Raw genomic sequence first — 25314 nt, forward strand, 5'->3', positions numbered from 1 at the left:
CCACAAGTCTGCTCTCTGTCTGTGAGGCAGTTTCTTTTAAATTACAGATGGAAGGGGCTGAAGTGCTTTGTTCCTAAGTTCTGATCGAGCTGTTTGGGCAGCAGAAGTTGAATAGTCTGTGCAGACCAGGGGGCTGGCAGGGCCTGGTGAAGTCGCCTCGGCCGATGGCCTTGTGCTGAGACACAGCACCAATCGCCTCCACCCAGGTTCCAGCCGCGATCTCAGTCTCGGCCACCCGATTTGCCTCTCTGTTGCCCCGTCACCCCCTTCCATACAGCCACCAGCGGGATGTTTAGAACCTAATTCTCATTTATTATCTGATGCTTGTATTAATACTAGTCTGCTAGGGCTGCCAGGACCAAGCACCCCAGACCAAGCAGTTCAAACAACAGAAATCCATTCTTTCACCCTCATGGAGGCCAGAAGTCCAAGATCAAGGTGACGGCAGGGCTGGTTTCTTGTAGGCATTGCCTTCAGCGTGTCGATGGCGGTCCCCTCCCTGTATCTCACACGCTCATCCCTCTGTGTGTGTCTGTGTCCAATCCATCCTTCTCACAAGGACACCGGCCATACTGGAGCAGGGCCCACTCACATGGTCTCATTTTAACTTAACCACCTCTTCTAAGGCCCTGTATCCAAATCCAGCCATGGTCTGAGGAGCTGGTGTTGGGACTCCAGTGACGGAATTTGCAGAAGGCATAGCTCTGTCCATGATTCTGTGTTTCCCTCTGTGTGCCAGCCCTGTGCTGTGGTCTGGAATAAAGCTGTGGGACACCAGGCCTGTTACTGCTACAGTTCTGCTTGAATCTTCCATGTTCTTCTTGGCCCAGACTTAGAACCCATCAGGGTCCAAGCATTGCCCCCTCCAGAGCATGGCTCCCCCAGCCCCCAAGCCCGCCCCTCCCTGCCCCCGCCCCAAGCTGCAGGCACACCAGGCCACTTTCAGACCCAGCAGTGCCACCCGACATGATGCTATGAATGGCCCGGCCCAAGACAAGTCGGCATGTCTGTGCCAGCGACTGTCTCGAGGTAGAGAAGCCACTTGGAGAAACGCCTCTTTTCACTTGTGTTTCTCCCCAGGGGAAGGTTTGGCTAAACCCCGTGGTTCTCCCAACTTTGAAGCTCCACCCGAGCCTTCATCAGCTCTCTCCTGAACCTTGGAAGGAAGGCCCCGTCTGTGGGGCATGGACCATGTGAGGCCATTGAATGTTCAGAGTGAAGGCGACTCTCCAAGTCTTCTGGCATAAGGTCGCCCTTGTTCAGGAGAACATGCCAGGAGGGTGCCCTTGAACCAGCAGTGGTTTCATTGTCTTTCATGCTTTGGCATTTTGCTTTCTTCTACTCATTAATATTTTTAAAAACTTTGAAGTAGACAAGTCCAAAAGATAGAGGGCACTCACCGGTGAGGTCCGGCCCCCAAGGACGCCCAGCTCTGGCTACCACCTCACAGTTCCAGCCAACTCACCTGGTCCACCTTGCGTGAACTGAGCTTATGTTTTGCCACGTGTTCTTGAGCTTTTAAAGCAGAAACAATATATTAAAGATAAAGATGAGTCCCCTCATAGTCTCATTCCTGGTTCAATTTCCTTCCTGGAGTGAACCACCAACATGAACTGGCTTCACTGTACAAACATGTGCACGCACACCATATGATATATGTACAAACACATATAATACACGTCTGTTTAATAGACACATACGTATACATGCATGTCCACCTATAATATCCACAAACTTGTCCAAACATGGTCTATATGCCTTAAAATGTACATAAATAGTACAAACACATATGATACATGTCTGTGTAATATACACATACATATACATGCATGTCCACCTATGATATCCACAAACTTGTCCAAACATGGTCTATATGCCTTGAAATGTACATAAATAGTACCATTAGCATCATACTCTACAACTTTCTTGGCCCAACCTCGGATTAGAGCTTTGTTGCTGCGGACAATCCCAGAACACCAGGTCTTTCTTTTACCTGCTCTATACTATTCCACCCACGCTGACCCACACCTATTTTACCCCTCCCTCTACTGAGAGTTATTTGAATTGTGCCCACTGGTGATTTAAACCAAACCCAGGTTTTGGTCCAGTTGAGTCATGTGAACAATTCCTGTTTCATGCCTTTGGGGGTGCCCTGCCCCTCAGGATGCTGAAGCGCAGAGTAAAGCAAATTGGATGTTTCTGTGACGACCGAGTGGTCGTTTTGTGATGTCAGTCTTGTTCCTGCTTTGTCCCAAATCTTAACCCGGCGTCAGTACTTTTTGGCATCCTTTTCAGCCTGGCCTCTGCAGCTGGGAAATGGTCATATATGGTGGTGTGACTAAGCGGGGAGGTGGCAGGGACCCTGGGAGCGTCTGCATTACTGGCTTGATTCCCACGGGGCGAGTGAGCACACAGAAGCCCTCCCGTGGGCCCTGCGGCTCTGCCCCAGAGGGAACTCCTCGGCCAAGAGGCCACAGAGCCAGGCCTCCGCCTGGATGTCGGCTGCTTTTATCTGAAGCGTAAGCCTGGTCAGGACCCTGGAGAGTTTCCAGGGATGGAGATGGGAACTGCCATGTTCCCATCGCTCCAGGCTCTGTGCTCAGCCTCTCGGGTGCCCAGGGCAAGCCCCAGAGGATCCCCGCCTTCCACTGCCATCTTGCAGCCCCACTCCAACGCAACCAACAAAACCCTGGCTGTTGCTCAAGTGGGAGATGCCAGGGGGGCCTCCTGGGGTTCTGGGTGGGCCAGCCTCCAGGCTGCCTCCCTCCCTGCTCAGCCAGCAGTCTCTGGAGCCCTCCTTTCAGCTCTCCGTGCTGTCTTCAGCCAGGCCTATCCCACTGGTCAGGGCTTGGGGGCTTCCCTGCCCGTCTCCCAGCCTAACTGGGAGCCCCTTGAGGCCAGGGAAGTGCCTTGTTGTCCTCCTCTCTCAGTGTGCAGCACAAAATAGGTGCCTATAAAGGTCACTGGGTAACTGACCGACTCTCCCTGGGGGTGAAACAGAGGCGGGAGGGTGAACGAACAAGGGTGAACGACAGGCCCTGTCTTGTCTTCTTGGACCAGACAACAAGCATCAGGAGGACCACACTTCGTGACCTGTAGTGTGACCCCTGGCCCCCCAGGGTGAGAGGAACCAGGGCAGCAAGCTGGAAAACCCCAGGCTCTCAGGGACATCACACCTGGGTTTGAGTCTTACCAGTAAGCAGCCTTTGGGATCAACTCTCTGAGCCTCAGCCTCCCCATCTGTAATGTGGTCGCAAGGGCACACCGACCTCCTGGGTTGTCGTGAGGGCTGGAGATGACATGGATGAGGCGACTGGCCCCCACAGAGGCTCAGGAAGGGCTCTGGGAAGTAGCACAGGCACAGCGGAAACTCAACCTAATAAATTATCTTCGGGCTGGGGAATTTTAGAATTAGTAAGTGTGTTCCAAGACTAAGACAGCTTTTCCTAAGATGCCTGCCAAGGAAGAAAGGTTAGTGAGAGGCGGTGTTTGGGAAAAGGGCCCAGAGCCCAAAGGCAAGGATGGATCATGAAGATCCTTGACAGGTCATAAAATGACAGCGTCAGGCACTGTGGATCTCAGAGGGGGTGAATCCCAACTGATGTGACCGTGAGGCGTGCACCACAGCCCCCGGCCTGGCACGCGTCAAAAGCTAGGGTTCCAGAAACACTCCTAGGGATGCACAGCCCCAAGAGGGGCTGGGAGGCCCGGGAGCCCCAGCCACCATCTTCCATCCCTTCCTTGGCCCCGCTGATGCAGCTGTTGGGTACTAATCACCCATATGAACCATTCACTCAGCAGCCAAGAGGGTCACAGCCAGCAGTGCCCATAACAGGCCCACTGTCAGACAGAAGCTGGCCGAGGAAGGCTGCACGCTGGACTGTTTGAGGGGGTTGCCAGGCAGGGACAGGGTGAGAGTGGGGTGCACAGGTACTCCTGGGAGGCCCTTCTCTTTCTCTGAGGATCAAGTTAGCAGAGCATGTGGCTGGGCCCTAGGAGGCTGTGTCGCAGGGTGTGATGGTTACACACCCCATGGAAGGGCCGTGACCAGAGCAGCCTGTGCAGGGATGGGTCTGGGGGTGCCTGACGGCCAGTTTGGGAACTGAGTCTTACTTCACAGGGACTAGGAAGTTTGCTACCCCTGTTGGTTCACGGCACATCCTTTGCTGACATGAAATGGCTTTAGCAGTCTCTTTCGGGGGCAGGAGATGGAGTTTAATTCAGGCCATAGACTCACCGGAGCCCTGAATGAATCCAGATGCTGACTCAGAGTGAGGAAAAGGAGGCGCCACGAGCAGCTGAGTCTGGGAGAGACCGAGCCAGGATGTCCATGTGGCATCGGGCCGCTTGCCGTGTTGGAGGCTGTTGGCTTGAATCCCAGCTCCACCACTTCCTGCCTGCCGGACCTTGCTGGTGTAGCTTCTGGGAGCCTCAGTCTCCGCATCTGCACAGTGGGGAGAGAGGGGTGCCCGGTCCACTCTCTGCCGTGGCGGGTTTGGCACTGACCGACTTCTCCGGCCACCCTCTGCTTCCTTTCAGAGCACGAGAGCGCCCAGCTGTCTCAGGCACCCAGGCCACCCGTCACTCCCTGCCCTCACTGCCAGAGTGGAGCCATGAGCTGTGTCCTGACCGGCGTCGTGCCCTTGGGGCTGGTGCTGCTGCTCTGCGGAGCCCAAGGCTTTTTCCTGCCCAATGTCACACACTTAGAGAAGCTGCTCAGCAAATACCAGCAGGACCAGCCCCACTCGCGGGCGCGGAGGGCCATCTCCAGGACGGACCGGGAGGAGATCCTCATGCTTCACAACAAGCTGCGGGGCCAGGTGTCACCGCCCGCCTCCAACATGGAGTACATGGTGAGCTCCGGGCCCGGGGCAGGTCCGGTGTGGGGGCTCGGGGCGGGGGCTGGTGAGGGTCACAGGCTGGGCTCTGGCCTCGGCGCTCACTTGGCAGTTGGTGGCACGCCCGTCGCACGCCCAGCACAGACTCTCAGCCCTGGGGCTGTGCTGGTACCGTGGCCTCCGTGCAGCGTGGCCTCCACCCCACTCTTCAAGTGCTCCCTCTGTCCACACAGCGAGGGGCAGCTGAGTCTGAGCAGTGGGGCTTTCTGCTGGGAGGAGGAGGCCGAGAAGGGACACTGGAGGGTCCCCTGTACCTCAAGAGAAGCCCCCGCACTTAGGAACAGAAGGAGCAACCAGCTCCAGGTGCCCGTCCCCAGCTCTACCTTCACTCACGTGTCTCCATGTCTGGTTTTCTCAGCCCCATGAAGTGGGCACCGGGGTTCCCCCCAGCTTTACAGACTGGCCCGGGATCACACAGCTGGCAGAGGCAGAGGTGGATTCCGACCTGGGTCCAGCTGAGTCCAGGACCCACACTCTCGTTCACCTGTCCATGCCTAGTCTGAACTCTACCCCACCCTGCTGCCCCTATAGGTACCTGGAGCTCGTTCTCTGGCTGTTTCCATCCTCCCTGCCCATGGTGTTCTCACCTTGATTAGCGGGGCAGCCTCAGCCCTGGAGGGGGACTCACCTCCCATCTTGCCCTCTGAATCCTGGTATCACGTTGTAATTCCTCAGTCTTTATTCTTCCAGCCTTTCTCCTGGCAGGAGCCTCGAGGGCCCTCTGTGCTTCTTGCCTGGCGCCCGAGGCCTCCTGTCAGGAGCCCTGGTCTGTCTGGTTAGCTTGTTTCCCTTCCTCCTCTACGGCCAGAGAGGTCTTGGGGTGCTGTGTGTGGAGCCCCCACTCTGCACCCTGGGCATCTGCACCCTGTCACTCCCGTATCCAGCTCCGTGCAGCCCAGGCCCTGGCCCTCTCCTTCCTCTGGACTCAGCTGCCGCTCTCTGTGTTGATCATGTTCTGACCTCGGTCACCCTCATGGTCGGGCACCTGCCTGTGTGGCTGTGGGCCCCTAGGCATTGCTGTGGCCGATGAGGTGGTCCATCACCAGGGATGAGTGGATGCCGCCTGGGCAGAGCCTGAGCAAGGCTGTCCCCTGGGGACTCCTTATGAAACCATTTCTTTTTTTTCCCTCAAGAAAATAGTCCAGGGGTTTGTTCTGAAGGGGCCGTGCTAATTTTAGAAGGCAGAGTGGGCACCCTTTCAAAATGTTAATGCACAGGGCAGCCACGCAGAGCTCTTTAGGGTTAAAGATGGAGAGAATTAGGGTAGGTTTCTTTTTAGGCTCCCGCTGCCCCCTGCCAGGATCCTCGCCTGCCAACGTCCATCCACCCAACAACAGGCGGCACTGATTGGAGAGAGTGCCTCAGATCCATGGCTTCCTGCTCAGCCCCGCTTCCTGGGGCTTTGAGCCACAGCCCTCTGAAACAGGCTCATCCCAAGAGGTGGACTGTAAAACCCCACAGAGTTAAGACACCCTGTTTTGAGGTTTTACAAGTAGACAGGCTCTGGAGCCAGCCTGTCTGGGTTTAGGACTTGCCCCTGGATGTTGAGGAGTGCAGTTATCTTGGCCAGAAGGAGACGCAGGACCGGAGACTGGGGCAAGGGGTGGCTCCGTGCTGGGGTCCTGCGGTTGGTGAACCAGTCTCCTGGAACGTCCCAGGGCCCTCCCCGTACAGGCTGTCAGTGAGCACCTACTATGTGCGGGGCTGGGCCTCCTGCCTGCCAGGAGACTCTGGGAGGGGGTGAGCAGCCGCTGGCTCATAGCCTGAGGGTGCTGGGTGTCAGTTTCTTGAAAGAGAGAAGTGGTCTCCCTCACCTGCTTCACCGGTTTCTCTTCCGGGGAGTTATATATGTGCCCTGTGCTGGCTGGGAAGGGAGCAGGTGGCAGATTCGTTGTCCCAGACCCTGCCTCAGGGTGGGCTTTGCTGGAGGGGAGCAGGACTGGGTGAGTTAAAGGCATTTCTTGCTACTTACAAAAAAAAAAATCTCTCTATATGTGTGTGTATGTATGTGTGTATATATAGAGAGGGTTATATATGGGCTTCCCAGGAGGCACTGGTGGTAAAGAATCTGCCTGCCAATGCAGGAGATATAAGAGATGTGAGTTTGATCCCTGGGTCAGGAAGATCTCCCGGAGGAGGACATGGCAACCCATTCCATTATTCTTGCCTGGAGAATCCCCATGGACAGAGGAGCCTGGCGGGCTACAGCCCATAGGGTCACAAAGAGTTGGACATGATTGAAGCGATTTAGCATGTGTGTGTATAAAGAAATGTATATGTATATATATATATAAAATGGTAAAATATACACAATATAAAACTTACCATTTCAACCAGTTTAAAATGCACTGTTCAGTGGCATTAGGTGCCTCCACACCATTGTACAGCCATGACCACCACACATCTCCAGGGTATTCATCCTCCCGTGTCACAGACGAGGAGGCTGGGGCTGAGAGGAGGGACTTGCCAGGGTTCCCAACAAGTTACGGGATGAGCAGGAGCTCTGAGCATCCAGGCTCCTCCAGGTTCTTTGCTGAGCAGAGACTGTTGAAATGCTCTTGGAGTCCTTGAGTCCAGTGTCGCGGAAGCTGAGCCTGGTCCTTAGGGTCGTCCTGGGGCCCGAGCTGGGGGCGTCTGTGCAGCTTGAGTTCTTCCACACACTCCTGACCCTACCTCCTGGTGCCCGTTTCTCGTCCCCTGCAGACCTGGGATGAAGAGCTGGAGAAGTCGGCGACGGCCTGGGCCCAGGAATGCATCTGGGAGCATGGGCCCACCAGCCTGCTGGTGTCCATCGGGCAGAACCTGGCCGTGCACTGGGGCAGGTGAGAGCCGCCATGGCCCCCTGCTTGTGACCTGGGGTCTCACTCACTCTGCCGGACCTCTGAGCATCTGCTAAATGTCACCCACTGACCTTCGCCCAGGTCAGCTGGGCCGGTTTCCTTAGAGGAAGTGGGGAAGATGGCTTCCGACAGGTTGAGACTCGCTGACCATGTGCAAGGCACACGAGTTCTCTGAGTAGGGGCCCAGGAATCACTAGGGTTCCAGAGTCTGCTTCATTTTGCCCCATTCATTGAAAAATTGATATGGACTGGACAGGGCCCCTGAAAACTCAGGGCAGGGTTTGCTGGCCTTCAGACCTACCATATCCAGTTTCTGAGCTTGGATTTTAATGGGACCCCAAGCCCTTGCACTCTCCTTTAGCCAGGTTGTTCTGGGCAGGACCTGGGCAAGGGGTCATCACCGGGCAAGAGGCTTGACTCCGTGGAGGCAGAGCAACCCGGTGTTGTTTTCTGCTTTCTATCCAGTCAGTCTTATGACAGCATCGCCAGAAAATGTCCAGGAGGAACCCAACCCATGGGCCTGCTGACCTGGTCAGCTCTTTCTGTGTTTCTGGGCTCCTGGGCTGCATCTGGCCGACATATTTTCGCATAGTTGTAACCGTGGCCAGGACAGCTATTGATTTTTTTTTTCCTTCTCATATGACATCAAACAGTTTTCTAGTACATGCTTGTCATGGTTATCACATTTTAAAGGCTGCCTGTGAGCCGTCAGGTTGACAGACCAGAATTTAGCCATTCCATCCTCGTAGCTGGGTTTTATTTTTTTCTTTTTCCCTTTTGACTCATTTGAATGATTTCATTAGGAAAACTCCAAGGAGTAGGATTGATGGGTCCATGGCACAAAGGCTGTTCCCTTTCTGGATCAATATTGCTGACTCACTTTCCAGACCAGCCCCTCATCTGAAAGCCCCTCAGCAGCTGAATGTTTTCTTTCTAAAACCGGCCTAGCCTGGCAGCACGCTTGTGGGACATGGATAGATGGGGTGGTGGGTACCCTGTGGCCCTGGAGCTCTGTCACTGTCTGTGTGTCCCTCTCCGAGCTGGCCCCAAGCAGAGAGGCGCTTTCCCTGGCCAGGGCACTGACCGCCACCATTACCTGAGTCCTGACTGTAATCCTTACAGGACTGCTGGCTGCCCTGCTCCCCACGGTGCCCTCAGAAGTGCCCAGTTCCCCCTGCATCTGTTCTGCTTATTGAAACCACTTTGTCCACACTTGCTGGTGACAGCAACCGGGGCTTGCATCTGGCGTATTTTCTCTCCCAGTGCCAGCCTGGGGCTGAAGAGAGGGCCAACGGCCACCAACAGGAGGTGGGGAGGGTCTTCTAAGTGCTGGGGGCGAGGGAGGGCTCGGGTGATAGGATCCCAAACGGGAGCTTGGAGCAAGGTTTTCGCCCCCTTCGGTTTTTTCTTATGCAGTAGTCTGTGAAATATGGGATTCAGGGGCTGCATATATTTCCCCAAATGTATATAAAAAATACATAATTATTAGTATAAAAAAGGGTTCACTGGGACCAGATACAGGTATCCCATACACACAGGTGGTGTCTGGGTCACCCAGGCATACTCCTGGACTCTGAAGGAGGCCAGTTCGTGTTTTAAGCACTTCTAACAGGTGCCAGGTGGGATGTGGGGCTGTTGGCCTGAGGAGCGCCCGCCGCCCCCCTGCCTCCAGCTCCACCGTGGGTGGTGGTGCTGCCAGAAGGGGTCTCTGTTGCTGTGCGTGTGGTGGCCGGAGCTTCACAAGCTGCCCTGTCCCTCTGTGCCTGCAGGTATCGCTCCCCTGGCTCCCACGTGCAGTCCTGGTACGATGAGGTGAAGGACTACACCTACCCCTACCCCCACGAGTGCAACCCTTGGTGTCCGGAGAGGTGCTCTGGGCTCATGTGCACCCACTACACCCAGGTAAGGCTAGAAGATCGGGCGTGGCCTCAGCCTGGCACCCCCTAGAATTCTGGGGCTCTCCCCCAATCAGAGAACCTCTGTTCTATCATTGCCTTAATTTTTTCCCTTTAACTCAGTCCTACTCAAAGTATAACTGGTGGGTTGAGCTGTTTGTGGCTGGTTCACAAATATGGAAGCTGAGAATAAGCACTAGAAACTTCTGTGGCAGTTTTACATTGCTGGGGCATTCTCCTTGTTTTGTTTTGTTCACTTTTCTGTTTCTGATTTAAACAAATGTCTGGGTCTTTCATGGGCTAAGGGAAGCATGTGGGCCTTCACCCCTTTACCACACACCCGTTTACTGTGGGCACCTTATGGGTTCAGGCCAGATTACGTCACCCTGGTCGTTTTCCCCTTGAACTTTGATGTATGGATGTCATCTTTTCAGATAGTTTGGGCCACAACCAACAAGATCGGCTGTGCCGTGAACACCTGCCAGAGGATGAATGTCTGGGGAGATGTTTGGGAAAATGCCGTCTACCTCGTCTGCAATTATTCTCCAAAGTAAGAGCGAGTGGCGTGGTTTTACGGGTTGGAGTGTGTTTGCTTGCCGTGGAAGACCCAGCTAGAACTGGCTTAAGTGGTAAAGTCTCTTCATTACTTCACACTCAGAGATTAGTGTGTCTGGGTTAGCTTAGTAGCTCAGCAGTGTCAGTGCGAACTTTCTGTCTTCTTGCAGTGCTGTCCTCTCCTCACGGTCTTAAGAAGGCTGCAAAACATCAGGCACCAAGTCTTCCCAGACAGAAGGGAAGCGAATGGTAGAAAAGAGTTCTCTCCTTTGGCTTTTCTTTTCCCTGGCCCACTTTCTCCTTAAGTCATTTGCCAGAACCGGACTGCTCATGGACAAGGGGGAACAAGACTGCCTCAGTTGGCTTTGACCAATGAACTTGTCCCAGTTGGCTTGGCAAATCGTCCTCTGGGACTACCCGAATAAGTCAGAAGCAGGAATAGCTGTTGGCTGGGCAACTAGTGGAGTCCACTATAAAGATTCTTTTTCTCTGAAAATATGCAGCAAAGAGCACTCTAGTAAGTAGGTGTTTTGCTTCTTTATATTTCCCCTTCCAGAAGGGGCCTCATCAAACCTTGTGGGCACAGTCCCTCCGTCTTTACAGCATCCTGATGTCATCAGTGTGTCACTCACCCCCTTACTCATTCGCCTCCGCTGCTCATGAGACAACTATGTGCTGATTCTCGGAGAACAGCTCACCCAGTTTACAGCCTGTGGTTTGCGCACTGGCCGAGGGGCTGGCAAGCCCTCCTAGCACTGTGCCCTGCATGCAGGGGCCCTTAAGGGATATTTTCTCAGTGACTGCATGAAGCAGGAATGACCTCATTTATTGGGTTGGGTCAGGAGTGGCCGTGAGAAGGTGGGATGAAGAGGGAATCGCTGAGGTCGGGAGGAAAATAGAAACTCTCCATAAACCATCTGGCATGCTAGTGGGAGCAGTGTCTCCACAGCCACAGGGATGAGGTTAGGGGTTGTGTCATCAGTGGGAGGGACCGAGCCCCATGGAAGGGCAGTAAGCTGGTCAGAACTCCTGGAAGAGTGGCAGGTGGGGAGTGAGGAATCATTCAGTTTGACTGTGTATTTAAAAAACCCCAAACACTAGAAGATCCTACTAGAAATACCACTTCCCCCTTATTTAGCTCCTATCCCTTTCTTAAAAAAATTAATATCCTATGTATAGTAAAATACACTAATCCTGAAAGTACAGCTGGTCAATTTTCACGTGTATAAACATATATTAGCACAGGCTGCTGTAACAAAGTGGCTTCAGCAGCAGATTTCTCTCTTATAGCCCCAGAGGCCAGACGTCCAGATCCGGGTCCAGCAGGGCTGGTTTCTGGTGAGGATTCTCTTCCCAGCTCACAGATGCCCACCTTCTCCCCATGTCTCCACATGGTGTTTCCTCAGTGTGTGCAGGGGGTGGAGAGAGATGGAGGGGAAGTTGAGCTCCCTATGGCTCTTCCTATAAGGACACTAATCCTATCGGATCAGGGTTCCCACCCTTGTGACCTCATTTAACCTCAGTCACCTCCTCTGAGGCCTCATCTCCAAATGCAGCTACCCTGGTGGTTAGGGTTTTAACATATGAGTTGGGGGGTGTGCACATACGTTTAGCCCATGAATCATGTATATATAACATAGCACCCAGGTTGGAAGACGGGCTCCCAGGACGCCTGGCACCCAGCCCATGTCAGCAGTGGCTAACTCTGAGAGTTACTGCTCCAGTCCTGTGGGAGGCATGGTTTGTCACTGAGGAAACGTGGAGCCTACATATTCTGGCAAACTCAGCTTGGGGAGGGGAAGAGCCCATCTGGGGGCCCAAATGGTCTGAAGAACCTGCTGAGCCCTACCCAGGGACAGGGCAGGGGCTGGGGCACCCAGGGTCCACCTGGTGATGGTCCATTTGTGGAGGTCAACCCGAATTCGTGGCCCTCCGTGAGTCCCGGCTAGCCTGCACGTGAGGCAGATGTGCTCAACAAAGCAGTGTCTGCAGCCTGCTGGGGAATGTTATTTTGCCCTCTCTGGGTGCAGATTAGGACAGCCCCTGCCCACCATCCCCAGCCGGACACCCGCGTGGCCCTGGGTGGTTCCATTCCACTATTTGTGCTGACCAGGAGCAAATAGTATGTTTTCTGCAGTTTGTCCCTTGGCTAGCACTAACGGGACCCCTCCCTCTCTGGCCACCCTGGACAGCCGTCAGACCGTCACCCCATGAGGCTGCTGATTTAGCAAGCACTCAGAGAGTGTGTCGCCATCACCAGAGGCCAGCCCCGATGTGAGGCGTACACACAGCCACCTCCTTCATCTCATGACCAGCCCCCGAGGTTACCCTGAGCAGAGAAGGGGGCAGAGGTTCTGGTTGGCAGGGCCAGGTCTAGCCCCGGAGCCTGCTCCTCATGGCTTGGCCACCCTTGGCCCAAGACTGGGGCCCTGCAGCTATTTCCTGAGAGGATAGCTAGTTGAGTGGGGCAACCATGAAGGAAGTTCCTAGAACAGATCACAAAGACCAGCCCCCAGTCACTCACTGCTCCAGCCTCTGCTGCCAAAGGCACCACTAGAAGAGCCTTGGAGTCCTGCTCACCACCCGCTCGCTACCCAGGCCCTGGAGAATTCCCACCGAGTGGCCTTTGGTTTTCCTGCTCTGGGAGCTTAGAGGGAGGCGGATCGGCACCTGTGATGCCCAGAGGGACCTTGGTTCCAGCCCCACGAGCAGAGTATGGTCAAAGCTCTGAACCCCACAGGCTGAAGTCAAATCCCAGCCCTCACACTCACTCACTGTGTGACACTGGGCAAGTCACTTAACATCTCTGAGCCTCTTTCCTCTACTGATAAAGGATTGAACTCTAGCATGTCCTTCCTAGGGTACTGGAAGGATGGAGTAAGCGGGTGGGTATGCAGTGAGAAGCCAGTAACCTTGAGGTCCTCCCTGGAACAGGCTGCCATCACTCATTTGAGAAATGGCTTAAATGGGAGGGTCCCAGCAGTTTCAGGGCTGGGGGAGGAGGCGGTGCCACTGGCTCTCAGAGTTGTGCGAGGGAGCAGTGTGGGTAGGTGGGGGCCACAGGACAAAGGATGAGAAGGAGAAGGACACTTCATGGCTCCTGGCTAGATTTTTCTGTAATTCTCTAGACGCTGTGCACAGAGGGGCTCAGGGCAAGCGCCTGTCCCCCTCATACCTTCCTTCCTCCCTGCCCAGGTCGGGGCCCCAAGAGGGTCTAGAACAGAAAGAGGGGTCCCCGGGCTCTGGCATGGCAGCCCTGTGATGGTGTTTCTGGTCTGTCCTCAGGGGCAACTGGATCGGAGAAGCCCCCTACAGAACCGGCCAGCCTTGCTCTGAGTGCCCGGCCAAGTATGGCGGTGGCTGCAAGAACAACCTCTGTTACCAAGGTAGGAATCCGCTTCAGAGCCCTTGGGAGCAGGCTTCTGCTCCCATCCCTGAGCCATAGAGCTGCCAATGTGAAACGGGGACGTTGGACAGCTAGGGGGAGAAGTTGGTCCCTTCTCTTGGCCTCTGCTCCCCTCCTCCATCTTCAGACTCCAGCCCACGCTCCCCTCCTCCCCTCCTCATCTCCAGACTTGGGGTTGAGCCCCAGCTCCCCCTGGGACATCCCCCAGTGGGCATCTCCCATGGGCGGCACTGACCAGAGGCATCCTGCCCTCTTGGTGCTCAGACTTTGGTATAAAACAGACAACAAACGAGGAATTTAAAGCAGCCATGTGATGGATGGTCCAGACCAGCTATGGGCTGGGTGGGCTGTCGGAGCCCCTCCTGCTCGTCCTTGTCCCCACCAGCCCCCCACCAACCCACGTGTGCGGCTCAGCAGGCCCTTACTCGTCATAAACATCTAAGTTCCCCTCCACCCTCAGCTCAGGCCTGGCTAGAGCTTTCAGGCCCTGTATTTCCCAGCGACACCAGCGTTTGTTTATTGCCGGCCACTCAGGGTGCTTCCATTTGCCCCGCTCCTGTAAATAATGCGCATTTTTCACGCCTGAAGTGCTCCTCACATTTTGGACTGTTTCCTCCAACTCCATCCCAGCTGCGGTGCTGACCACGTGTCTGCGGTTGCGGTGTGTTTTTTTCACGTGGCTGCATCAACAGGTCCTGTGATGGCTGAGAGGGGCCTTTCAGGAGGGTTGGCACGGGCAAGAGGCAGCGGCCCTTCCCTGCCGGGGGTTCGTGGGGTCAGCCCAGTGGGCTCCAGGGTGAAGAGTGAAGTTCCAGCCATCTTGCGCTGCAGCGGGGCGGTGGCGGCGGGGCATCCTCTGAGGGGAGAAGCAAGGGTCTGACGGTTCGGTCAGTGTGGCCCAGTCCATGTGGTCCCCTGGGTCATGACTTACATGCAGGGAGCTGAGTCTCTGGGGGAAGCAGGGGCTCAACCCAGAGTCCAGACATGAGACTTCCGGCTCTGGATCTTGGTGATCTGAGGCTCTTTGCTTAAATCCCTCGGTCTCTCTGCCCAGCAGCAAAATGGGCCTGGTGACTCTGTCCGTGACGCATCTCAGGCTCAGATGAGAGAGTCAGTGCATTTAGTGTGAACATCCTGAGTGCCTGCTGTGTGCCAGGATGTTGCTAGGTGATGGGGTGGGGTGACTATGGGGACCAGTCCCGGCCCTGCCCTGGGGAACCTGACATCCAGTGGGGCCGTCGCCCGTTTCAGGGCATGATACAGGTGCCTCGGGGCTGTAGCATGAGCCTCCGCCGTGGGCCAGGTCAGGGAGGGCCTCCTGTGCAGGCAGCTGTTGAGGAAGACTGAGCCTGGTGATGAAGGAAGGGAAGGGCGCGCCCCCCAGGGAGCCGCTGTGCCGTGGCGCAGTGCCCAGGTCCTGGCAGTGCCCGCTGCGTGGTAGGGGGCTACAGGCGTTTGTTAGGTGGAGTTCCTCCTGCTCCCCCTCTCTACTGTCTTCGAGACAAGTGAAATATTTCCACGCAGTCCCACTCCGATACCTGGATTCCTGGGACAAGTGTGGGTTTTAGAGTCTAGTACACCTGCTTGAGGGCTATCAACCCTGCACGTTCCAGCAGGGGGACCCCGGCAGGTCACTTCATCAATCTGAGCCTCAGTCTTCCTGTGTGAGCATGGGGTGACGTGTCAGCCCCTGAGGTTAATAGGAGGGCTGAGAAGGCAGGCCAACACTTGAGGCATCTCAGGCTCCAGGTCCTCATTCAGGCGGGTCCTGTGGCTGCTATCTGGTCACCCAGAGGGACAAGTCCCCTCTTAGATCCTGGGGGCTGGTTAGGGGACTGTGAGGGAGGGCAGACCCCTGGGGGCGCCCCCTCAGGTCTCCCGTTGGGGGACTCCATGTGTGCACGAGGCAGACTGTTGTGGTGCAGGGCGGGCAGAGGGGCTGGGTATGCCAGGCAAACTGCTTGCCTTCTCTGAGCCTCAGTTTCCCCATCTGTAAGAGTAATGCCATCATCTCCTACAGATGGTTTGCTGGAAGGATGCGGTAAGGAAGGTACGAGTTACTAGGACAGCAGCCTGCACATAGTCAGCACTTTATGGACCCAGCCCATTACTTTCTTGGAGAAGCAGGTGGGGAGGTATGACCTCACTCGTCACCTGGCATGGAGTTCTTCACCTTAGGGGTTACTGGGGTCCCCATCCATCTCAGGATCCTGGCACATGCCTTCTTTTCTTGGAAAACACAATTGTGGTATCACACCTCCTCTAGGAAGACTTCCCTGATTTCACAGCCAAGCCACTCACTTGCCTCCATGCTCTTACTGCACCCAGACTCTCCATGAACTTGAATCACCTGTAGTTACAACCGCTGGTTCACGCCAGGGCCTCCAGGGGCACCTAGCAGGTGTGTTCTGCATGTTGTCTGAATAAATATACCCCCAAAGTCCACAGAGGGTCCTTGTCAGAGAACAAATGTACGCAAAGACAGCCTAGATACAGGTTAACCCACCCAATGAAGCCTCCTGGACTTGCTTCTTTATTTTTGGTGGAAAATACCCAACTTCACTTGGCGGGCATCCTGATTTCCTTAGCTAACCATGCAGAAAGTCTCCTCTAAAGCGGCTTATCTGCATAAGCTACTTAATAAGCGTTTATTGAGGTGCCTGGCAAAGCTTTGACCTCTTAATAGAGATGGAGCAGGGATAAGGATACACCATAAGAGGTGTTCCTACCCCTCCAGCCTGTCCCTGTATGGCGATGAAGGGTGTGGAATTCAGGGAAAGGAGTTTGACTCTCAGCTGTGTGAGCTTGGGCAGGTCATAGAGCCTCTGCAAGCCTCAGTTTTCCCATCTGTGAAATGGGGCTGTTCACGCTTCCCAGGGCAATGAGAGGATGACACGAGAACTTGACATTAGCTATGAGCTTTGTCCACACTTACAGAACAAGATGGAGTCTGCAGAATGACGTAGAAATGCTCAGTGCCCCGGGACCCCTGGTCTGGAGCTGGACAGTGCACAGGGTAACCTTGGCGTGAACTTGGGCATGGAATTTCCCCAGGCCTATGCTGGTCCACTCAGGGGACCTTAATTAGGATGTGCTCAAATACAGCCCGTCCGCTGGGTAAGCATTCCACTTTTCATGTGTGTGTCTGAGGGTGAGGACCGTCTGCCCATTTTCTCAAATAGTGAGCCCTCCAATGCTTTAGGCTGCTCTACCCAACTATATTCGGCTAAATAAAGCTGCGATTATGAGGTATAAAAATCCTAAAGGCCAGTGGAAGAAAACCCAGCTTATTCCAGAGACAGCTCTGGCTTTCAGTGAAGGGCAAGCCTGAATAGCCACATTGACGGGAAGACAGACCAGAGACCGCTGCTGGGTTCCAAGTGCTGTTTGCAAACCCAGCGTCTTCGTAAAGATTTTGCCTATAGAGTTTAGCTACAGATGATGTTTTTCGCATTCCCCTTCCTGAATATCTTTAAACTTTGCTGGGACTATTTTTTTCCTTTCCTCCTCAAAGACAGAATTCATTGCAGGGGTTGGGGGGGTGGGTTTGATGGTCCTTCATGCAGCCAATTTTGTTGAGCAACTGCTGTGTGCTGGAGCTCGTTGTAGAGTAGGGTGTGAAGCAGGCTGGCTGCTGCCTCAGGGAGTTTTCAGCTGGTGGGGGAGGCAGGTGGTGGTGAGCATGTTGTCCAGGAGCCGGACATGAAGGCCCACGAGCTCTGGTAATGAACTTGGGACTCAGGATTGATGTTCTCCTCTGACTTCGATCCCGTCCATCCTCCTACTCCCGTCCCATCCCCAGGGTTCCCCTGGGGCAGTGGTTGTACAGTGATGAGTCAGCCAGTGAAATGGCTGCAGAGTATCCTATCAAAAGGCATCCAGAGAAGATCTCTGGAAGAAATCTTGAAGTCACCCTTCAATTGAATGGCTTGTGTCAACACAAAACGGTTGGTCTGCCCTTCAGAGAAGAAATGTCACCCTAAAGGAGAAATGGAGATAAGACTCAGAATTGGTGGACATTTGATGGGACTTGAGTCTTAATTCATTGACACAAAGAAGCCTGGGAGGGCCGCATTCCTGCTCCATGAACTCTTTATCAAAGCACATCTGTTGTCTTTTCTCACAGAGAGAAGCTTAGAAGGCAGGGGTTTCCAACTCTGGTCCACGGCATCCTTGCCGAGTCCCCCAGCAGATGTGCACCAGCTCATGTTTGATAAGGGCACACAAGCAATACTTTGCTTTGCTTTGGCTGGAGTGTAAGGCGAGGTGGCAAGAATACACAGAAGAACTGTACAAAAAAGATCTTCACGACCAAGAAAATCACGATGGTATGATCACTCACCTAGAGCCAGAAGTCCTGGAATGTGAAGTCAAGTGGGCCTTAGAAAGCATCACTACGAACAAAGCTAGTGGAGATGATGGAATTCCAGCTGAGCTCTTTCAAATCCTGAAAGATGATGCTGTGAAAGTGCAGCATTCAATACGCCAGCAAATTTGGAAAACTCAGCAGTGGCCACAGGACTGGAAAAGGTCAGTTTTCATTCCAGTCCCAAAGAAAGGCAATGCCAAGGAATGCTCAAACTACCGCACAATTGCACTCATCTCACACGCTAGTAAAGTAATGCTCAAAATTCTCCAAGCCAGGCTTCAGCAATACGTGAACCGCAAACTTTCAGATGTTCAAGCTGGTTTTAGAAAAGGCAGAGGAACCAGAGATCAAATTGCCAACATCTGCTGGATTATCAAAAAAGCAAGAGAGTTCCAGAAAAACATCTATTTCTGCTTTATTGACTATGCCAAAGCCTTTGACTGTGTGGATCACAATAAACTGTGGAAAATTCTGAAAGAGATGGGAATCCCAGACCACCTGACCTGCCTCTTGAGAAACCTATATGCAGGTCAGGAAGCAACAGTTAGAACTGGACAAGGAACAACAGACTGGTTCCAAACAGGAAAAGGAGTACGTCAAGGCTGTATATTGTCACCCTGCTTATTTAACTTCTATGCAGAGTACATCATGAGAAACGCTGGGCTGGAAGAAGCACAAACTGGAATCAAGATTGCTGGGAGAAGTATCAATAACCTCAGATATGCAGATGACACCACCCTTATGGCAGAAAGTGAAGAGGAACTAAAAAGCCTCTTGATGAAAGAGGAGAGTGAAAAAGTTGGCTTAAAACTCAACATCCAGAAAAGGAAGATCATGGCATCTGGTCCCATCACTTCATGAGAAATAGATGGGGAAACAGTGGAAAGAGTGTCCGACTTTATTTTTGGGGGGCTCCAAAATCACTGCAGATGGTGATTGCAGCCATGAAATTAAAAGACGCTTACTCCTTGGAAGAAAAGTGATGACCAACCTAGATAGCATATTGAAAAGCAGAGACGTTACTTTGCCAACAAAGGTCCATCTAGTCAAGGCTATGGTTTTTCCAGTAGTCATGTATGGATGTGAGAGTTGGACTGTGAAGAAAGCTGAGTGCCGAAGAATTGGTGCGTTTGAACTGTGGTATTGGAGAAGACTCTTGAGAGTCCCTTGAACTGCAAGGAGATCCAACCAATCCATTCTAAAGGAGATCAGCCCTGGGTGTTCTTTGGAAGGAATGATGCTGAAGCTGAAACTCCAGTACTCTGGCCACCTCATGTGAAGGGTTGACTCACTGGAAAAGACTCTGATGCTGGGCAGGATTGGGGGAAGGAGGAGAAGGGGGCAACAGAGGATGAGATGGCTAGATGGCATCACCGACTCAATGGACGTGAGTTGAGTGAACTCTGGGAGATGGTGATGGACAGGGAGGCCTGGCGTGCTGCAATTCATGGGGTCACAAAGAGTCACACGTGACTGAGCGACTGATCTTATCTGAAGGCTTGGTATCATGATTACAGATCATGGTGACTTTCATAATGAGAACCGATGCTTAATAAATGCAGTTTCTTTGGTGAATTAGAATGTTTTGAAACATGAAAGTGGCAGTCATGTTTGGAGAAATAACCATATTTGGCTGGGGAAAAGGTTGGGAGCCAGTGAACTAAGTTTTTTTAACCAAGAGTTGGGTCTTTGGCTCTTTCTGGGTGACGGTTCCAATGTTACTGGGTTTCAGAACTTCAGTGCAGAGAAAGGTTAAGTGATCTTGACCTTTGGGGGTGGGGAAGGGAGCAGAACCTGTGGGCGGTAAAGGGCAATGGGTCTAAGACTATCGACACGGGTATTCTTGCACCCCGATGGCATGTATCTAGGAGGACCCCTCCCGCAGTGAGAACCCAGGGCAGAGGGTCCTCAGGGAGACAGCTGCGGTTTGGGGTCAGAGGATGAGGTGGCTTCCTGAAGCTGCTTCCTTGGGTGGGCAGTGGTGAGTAGGCAGAGATGGGACAAGAAATCATTCTGACCACCCAAGGGTGGGTGCAGGGGCCTTCTAACCTCCAGCCAGCCCAGCTGCTCTTGGGTTCCAAATCAAGCACAGTGAGCAGAGAGCCATCCATTGCCCTTGGCAGGGAGAATCCCACCTGGCCAGTTGGCCCTGAAGTAGAACTTTCTCTTTGCTGCTGAAATGACCCTTTGTGAAAGCAAACCTCAAACCAGTTTTGTCTCCAGATGGCTTTTTGAGTTTTTCCCAAGTGCATTTCGTTTGGATCCCAGCATGTTGCTTTTCTCTCCCCCCTTCACTATTAAGAGACTCACGGCCAGGAACCTGAAACGGACGACATGAACGAGGTGGAAATGGCCCCTATTCCTGATGAGAAGCACGTCTGGATCAGCCCGAGGGTGATCAAACCCACGAAGCCCAAGAAAGACTCTCCCGTGAACTACATGAGTGAGTGGGGCTCTGCCCTGCTGGCCGCCTCTGGAGGGGGCAGTTTTCTCTGGGGTGGACGCAGTAGGGGAGCCAGTGGGCTGAGAGGTCTCCAAGTCGACAAACAGCGGGGACCAGAGTGGAGTGTAGCTTGCAAAAGCACCACCCAAACACATTTCTAAAAGATGATACTTTAAAGTCATTTCAAAAGAAGCATTACAGGAGCTGTGCTTGGGTGGCCTTCCCCCCAGCCCCCCTATGCAGTTATTTAAGGTTAGACCTTCTCTTGTCCTTTCAGAGAGGACCAGGGCTGAGATCGGGTTCCTGTTGGGGTGCCCACCTCCCAAAGGATGAGTAAACAGGCAGCGTGGGGCCCAGCTCCCAGGGCCACCACGCACACGGGTCCTGTGGCTTGGACCTGCCTCTTTGACACCCCATGTGCTCATCTGTAAAGTCAGAGCCCTGATGACTCTTGTTAGCACTGTTTTAGTTTAGAGACACGGGTGTGTGCATTTCCTGTGTCCATATTTTAGGAGAGGCATTGTGTTCCTGACAGAGAAGAACTGAAGCAGTCACTAAGGAGCTAGGCTATGAATTCTAGACCTGGGCTGGATGTTCTCATCTGTCCCTCCTCAGCTATCTCCTTGCCAGAGCGGCTGCAGCTCCGTCAGGTCACTGTGAGGATCCTTTGCAGTCACATGGGTCCCCAGTGTCAGCTGTACTGTGAGGTCCTCAGCGTTGCCTCTAACAGCTCCGTTAAGGCGGGAAGTTGGCTGTTTCCCCAGAGACTTTTGGAGGTCCCCAGATGCCATGTTCTCACGCTCACTTCTGGTCTTCCAAGACCCTTCCCCTCCTGGGGCTTGCTTCTCTCTGCCTTTCCTTGCTCGGCTCTGATTACCCCCTCCCTGGCCCGGGTCACCTGTGTATGCTTCACCTTTACTGAAGTTTGGGGGCTCTAGAAGGCATTTTCTTACAGACATGGCACCAGGTATGGCTCCTCTGCCCACCAGTGTCTCTGTTTTCCCTCTAAACCATCACACAGCACACAGCTGGACTCGGCTCTGAGCAAGAGGCCGGCTCACACCCATCTTTCTCAGAAAGCCTTGGCTATTTTGTCAGTTGCCCTCCCGCCACCCCCCACCCAGCCGGTGTTCTTGTGGGCCTTCAGTTATCTCTCCCCTGGGCTTCCCGCCTGTTTAGTCAGTGGGTTGCAATGGCTCCCCACTCCAGTACTCTTGCCTGGAAAATCCCATGGATGGAGGAGCCTGGTAGGCTGCAGTCCATGGGGTCGCTAAGAGTCAGACATGACTGAGCGACTTCACTTTCACTTTTCACTTTCATACATTGGAGAAGGAAATGGCAACCCACTCCAGTGCTCTTGCCTGGAGAATCCCAGGGACAGGGGAGTCTGGTGGGCTGCCATCTATGGGATCGCACAGAGTCGGACACGACTGAAGCGACTTAGCAGCAGCAGCAGCAGCTCTCTGTGACCAGGAAATACCCTGATGTCCTTGTCTGTCCAGAGGTCCCAAACTCTTTCATTATTATTTTATTTTTCGATAATGTAAAATTACAAAATAATACGTGTCTTTCTGTCAAACTATAATGCTACTCCAAGATTCTGATATGTCCCTATAAACTAAACCAAAAGGAAAACTTGGCAAAGTCCTCTTGGCTGTAGGGGAGTTGACACTGGGAAGAATGGCTGGGTCCCCACTTCCTGGGCTGCACCAGGCTCGCCCTCCAGGCCCTGTGAGGCTGAGGGGAACTCAGTGTACCAGGCTGCCTTCCAGGGTTGGTTCACTTTCTCATCAAGGCTCAGAGAAAGTCCTGGAGGTGGACACTGTGCCCGTCCCCGTTAATAAGTGGAATTTGAACCTCAGAGAGGGAAAGTAAGTGTCCAAGGTGACAGTCCTACTGGAAAAAGGAGCCAGGATTCAAACCTCCACCCTACACCTGCAGCCAGTGGATGACGCCTCTGTTCTCATTATGACGAGAATTCCAGGATATTCCAGAAAGTTCCTCAGGGTGGGGATGGCATCTGCTCTCAGACTCATCCTCCCATTTCTTGCCGTGACAAGTGTTTCTGCATTTCTCTCCTAGCCCAAGTCGTCAAGTGTGACACCAAGATGAAGGACAAGTGTAAAGGGTCCACGTGCAACAGGTAAGGGCTGGCCCCTCCCTCTCCCACCACTTGCAGCCCTTAGACACACCTGCTCTGGGTCAGGGGTCCCTTCGTGACCTGTCGGCTGATCTGCTGTGTAAATGCCAGGTGTGCTATTGACAGGGAGATCCTGAACAATGTTTTGGTGCAGATGGGTGCTCCTTTCCACCCTCTGCCTGAAGGGGTCCCAGAGTGACCCAGAGCTCTGGGCTGCAGCAGCGTTAGGGCAGGTGTGGCCGTGGCCAGGTCCAGCACAGCTGCTGTGGGGTCCCAGTCAGCCTGCTTCCCCAGGGCCCCACCAGACAAGGAGTGGCCAGCATCTCCCCCGGAGTGGAACGAATTAATCTAGCCAATGGAGTCGCTTAGTATCATCCATTTCAGATGTTGAAAAACATCTGCCAAGAAGAACAGGCTTGGTTTTGGCAACATAGCCGCTGAGCTGCTCCTTCTAGCAGCAAATGGCCAACAGGTGCAGCGGCCACGTGCAGACCCTAAGGTTCACGGCAGGAAAACTGTGGAGGGAAGGGGTGGAGGGGTCCTTGCTCTTCTTCCTATAGGTCCTGGCGTCTGTTCATCTAAAGCTGAATCATGTTATTTAAAGCACATGCTAGGTGTGTATGCCCAGTAGTGGGATTACTGGGTCATAAGGCAGTTCTATTTCCAGTTTTTTAAGAAATCTCCACACTGTTATCCATAGTGGCTGTACTAGTTTGCATTCCCACCAACAGTGTAAGAGGGGTCCCTTTTCTCCACACCTCTCCAGCATTTATTGCTTGTAGACTTTTGGATCGCAGCCATTCTGACTGGTGTGAAATGGTACCTCATTGTGTTTTTGATTTACATTTCTCTGATAATGAGTGATGTTGAGCATCTTTTCATGTGTTTGTTAGTCATCTGTATGTCTTCTTTGAAGAAATATCTGTTTAGTTCTTTGGCCCATTTTTTGATTGGGTCATTTATTTTTCTGGAATTGAGCTGCAGGAGTTGCTTGTATATTTTTGAGATTAGTTCTTTGTCTGTTGCTTCATTTGCTATTATTTTCTCCCATTCTGAAGGCTGTCTTTTCACATTGCTTATAGTTTCTTTTTTTGTGCAGAAGCTTTTAAGTTTAATTAGGTCCCATTTATTTATTTTTGCTTTTATTTCCAATATTCTGGGAGGTGGGTCATAGAGGATCCTGCTGTGATTTATGTCAGAGAGTGTTTTGCCTATGTTCTCCTCTAGGAGTTTTATAGTTTCTAGTCTTACGTTTAGATCTTTAATCCATTTTGAGTTTATTTTTGTGTGTGGTGTTAGAAAGTGTTCTAGTTTCATTCTTTTACAAGTGATTGACCAGTTTTCCCAACACCACTTGTTAAAGAGATTGTCTTTTCTCCATTGTATATTCTTGCCTCCTTTGTCAAAGATGAGGTGTCCATATGTGTGTGGATTTATCTCTGGGCTTTCTATTTTGTTCCATTGATCTATATTTCTGTCTTAGTGCCAGTACCATACTGTCTTGATGACTGTGGCTTTGTAGTAGAGCCAGAAGTCAGGCAAGTTGATTCCTTCAGTTCTATTCTTCTTTCTCAAGATTGCTTTGGCTATTCGAGGTTTTTTGTATTTCCATACAAATTGTGAAATTATTTGTTATAGCTCTGTGAAAAATGCCGTTGGTAGCTTGATAGGGATTGCATTGAATCTATAGATTGCTCTGGGTAGTATACTCATTTTCGCTATATTGATTCTTCTGATCCATGAACATGGTATATTTCTCCATCTACTAGTGTCTTCTTTGATTTCCTTCACCAGTGTTTTATAGTTTTCTATATATAGGTCTTTAGTTTCTTTAGGTAGATATATTCCTAAGTATTTTTATTCTTTTCATTGCAATGGTGAATGGAATTGTTTCCTTAATTTCTCTTTCTTATTTTCTCATTATTAGTGTATAGGAATGCAGAATTGAAAGAGACACATGTACCCCAATGTTCATCGCAGCACTGTTTATAATAGCCAGGACATGGAAGCAACATAGATGTCCATCAGCAGATGAATGGATAAGAAAGCTGTGGTACATATACACAGTGGAGTATTACTCAGCCATTTAAAAGAATACATTTGAATCAGTTCTAATGAGGTGGATGAAACTGGAGCCTATTATACAGAGTGAAGTAAGCCAGAAAGAAAAACACCAATACAGTATCAGTTCAGTTCAGTTCAGTCGCTCAGTCGTGTCCGACTCTTTGCAACCCCATGAATTGCAGCACACCAGGCCTCCCTGTCCATCACCAACTCCCGGAGTTCACTCAGACTCACGTCCATCGAGTCAGTGATGCCATCCAGCCATCTCATCCTCAGTTGTCCCCTTCTCCTCCTGCCCCCAATCCCTCCCAGCATCAGAGTCTTTTCCAATGAGTCAACTCTTCGCATAAGGTGGCCAAAGTACTGGAGTTTCAGCTTCAGCATCATTCCTTCCAAAGAAATCCCAGGGTTGATCTCCTTCCAATACAGTATACTAACGCATATATATGGAATTTAGAAAGATGGTAATGATAACCCTGTATACGAGACAGCCAAAGAGACACAGATGTGTAGAACACTCTTTTGGACTCTGGGAGAGGGAGAGGGTAGGATGATTTGGGAGAATGGCATTGAAACATGTATAATATATGAAACGAATAACCAGTCCAGGTTTGATGCAGGATACAGGATGCTCAGGGCTGGTGCACTGGGATGACCCAGAGTGATGTTACGGAGAGACAGGTAGGAGAGGGGTTCAGGATGGG

General features: G+C 52.4%; 1 protein-coding gene across 1 annotated transcript in view; it reads left to right on the forward strand.

Moving 5' to 3' along the window:
- CRISPLD2 (cysteine rich secretory protein LCCL domain containing 2) overlaps positions 1–25314 on the forward strand; it is a 69816-nt gene that overhangs the window by 12098 nt on the left and 32404 nt on the right. Inside the window, exons 2-8 of the mRNA XM_005691843.3 lie at positions 4540–4853; positions 7602–7720; positions 9508–9640; positions 10068–10183; positions 13474–13574; positions 20266–20406; positions 22489–22549. Coding sequence (XP_005691900.1) covers positions 4614–4853; positions 7602–7720; positions 9508–9640; positions 10068–10183; positions 13474–13574; positions 20266–20406; positions 22489–22549 — 911 coding nt within the window. The 5' untranslated portion in view covers positions 4540–4613. The remainder of the gene's footprint in view (positions 1–4539; positions 4854–7601; positions 7721–9507; positions 9641–10067; positions 10184–13473; positions 13575–20265; positions 20407–22488; positions 22550–25314) is intronic.

Source organism: Capra hircus, chromosome 18 (genome assembly GCF_001704415.2).
Source record: "Capra hircus breed San Clemente chromosome 18, ASM170441v1, whole genome shotgun sequence".
NCBI lineage: Eukaryota > Metazoa > Chordata > Mammalia > Artiodactyla > Bovidae > Capra > Capra hircus.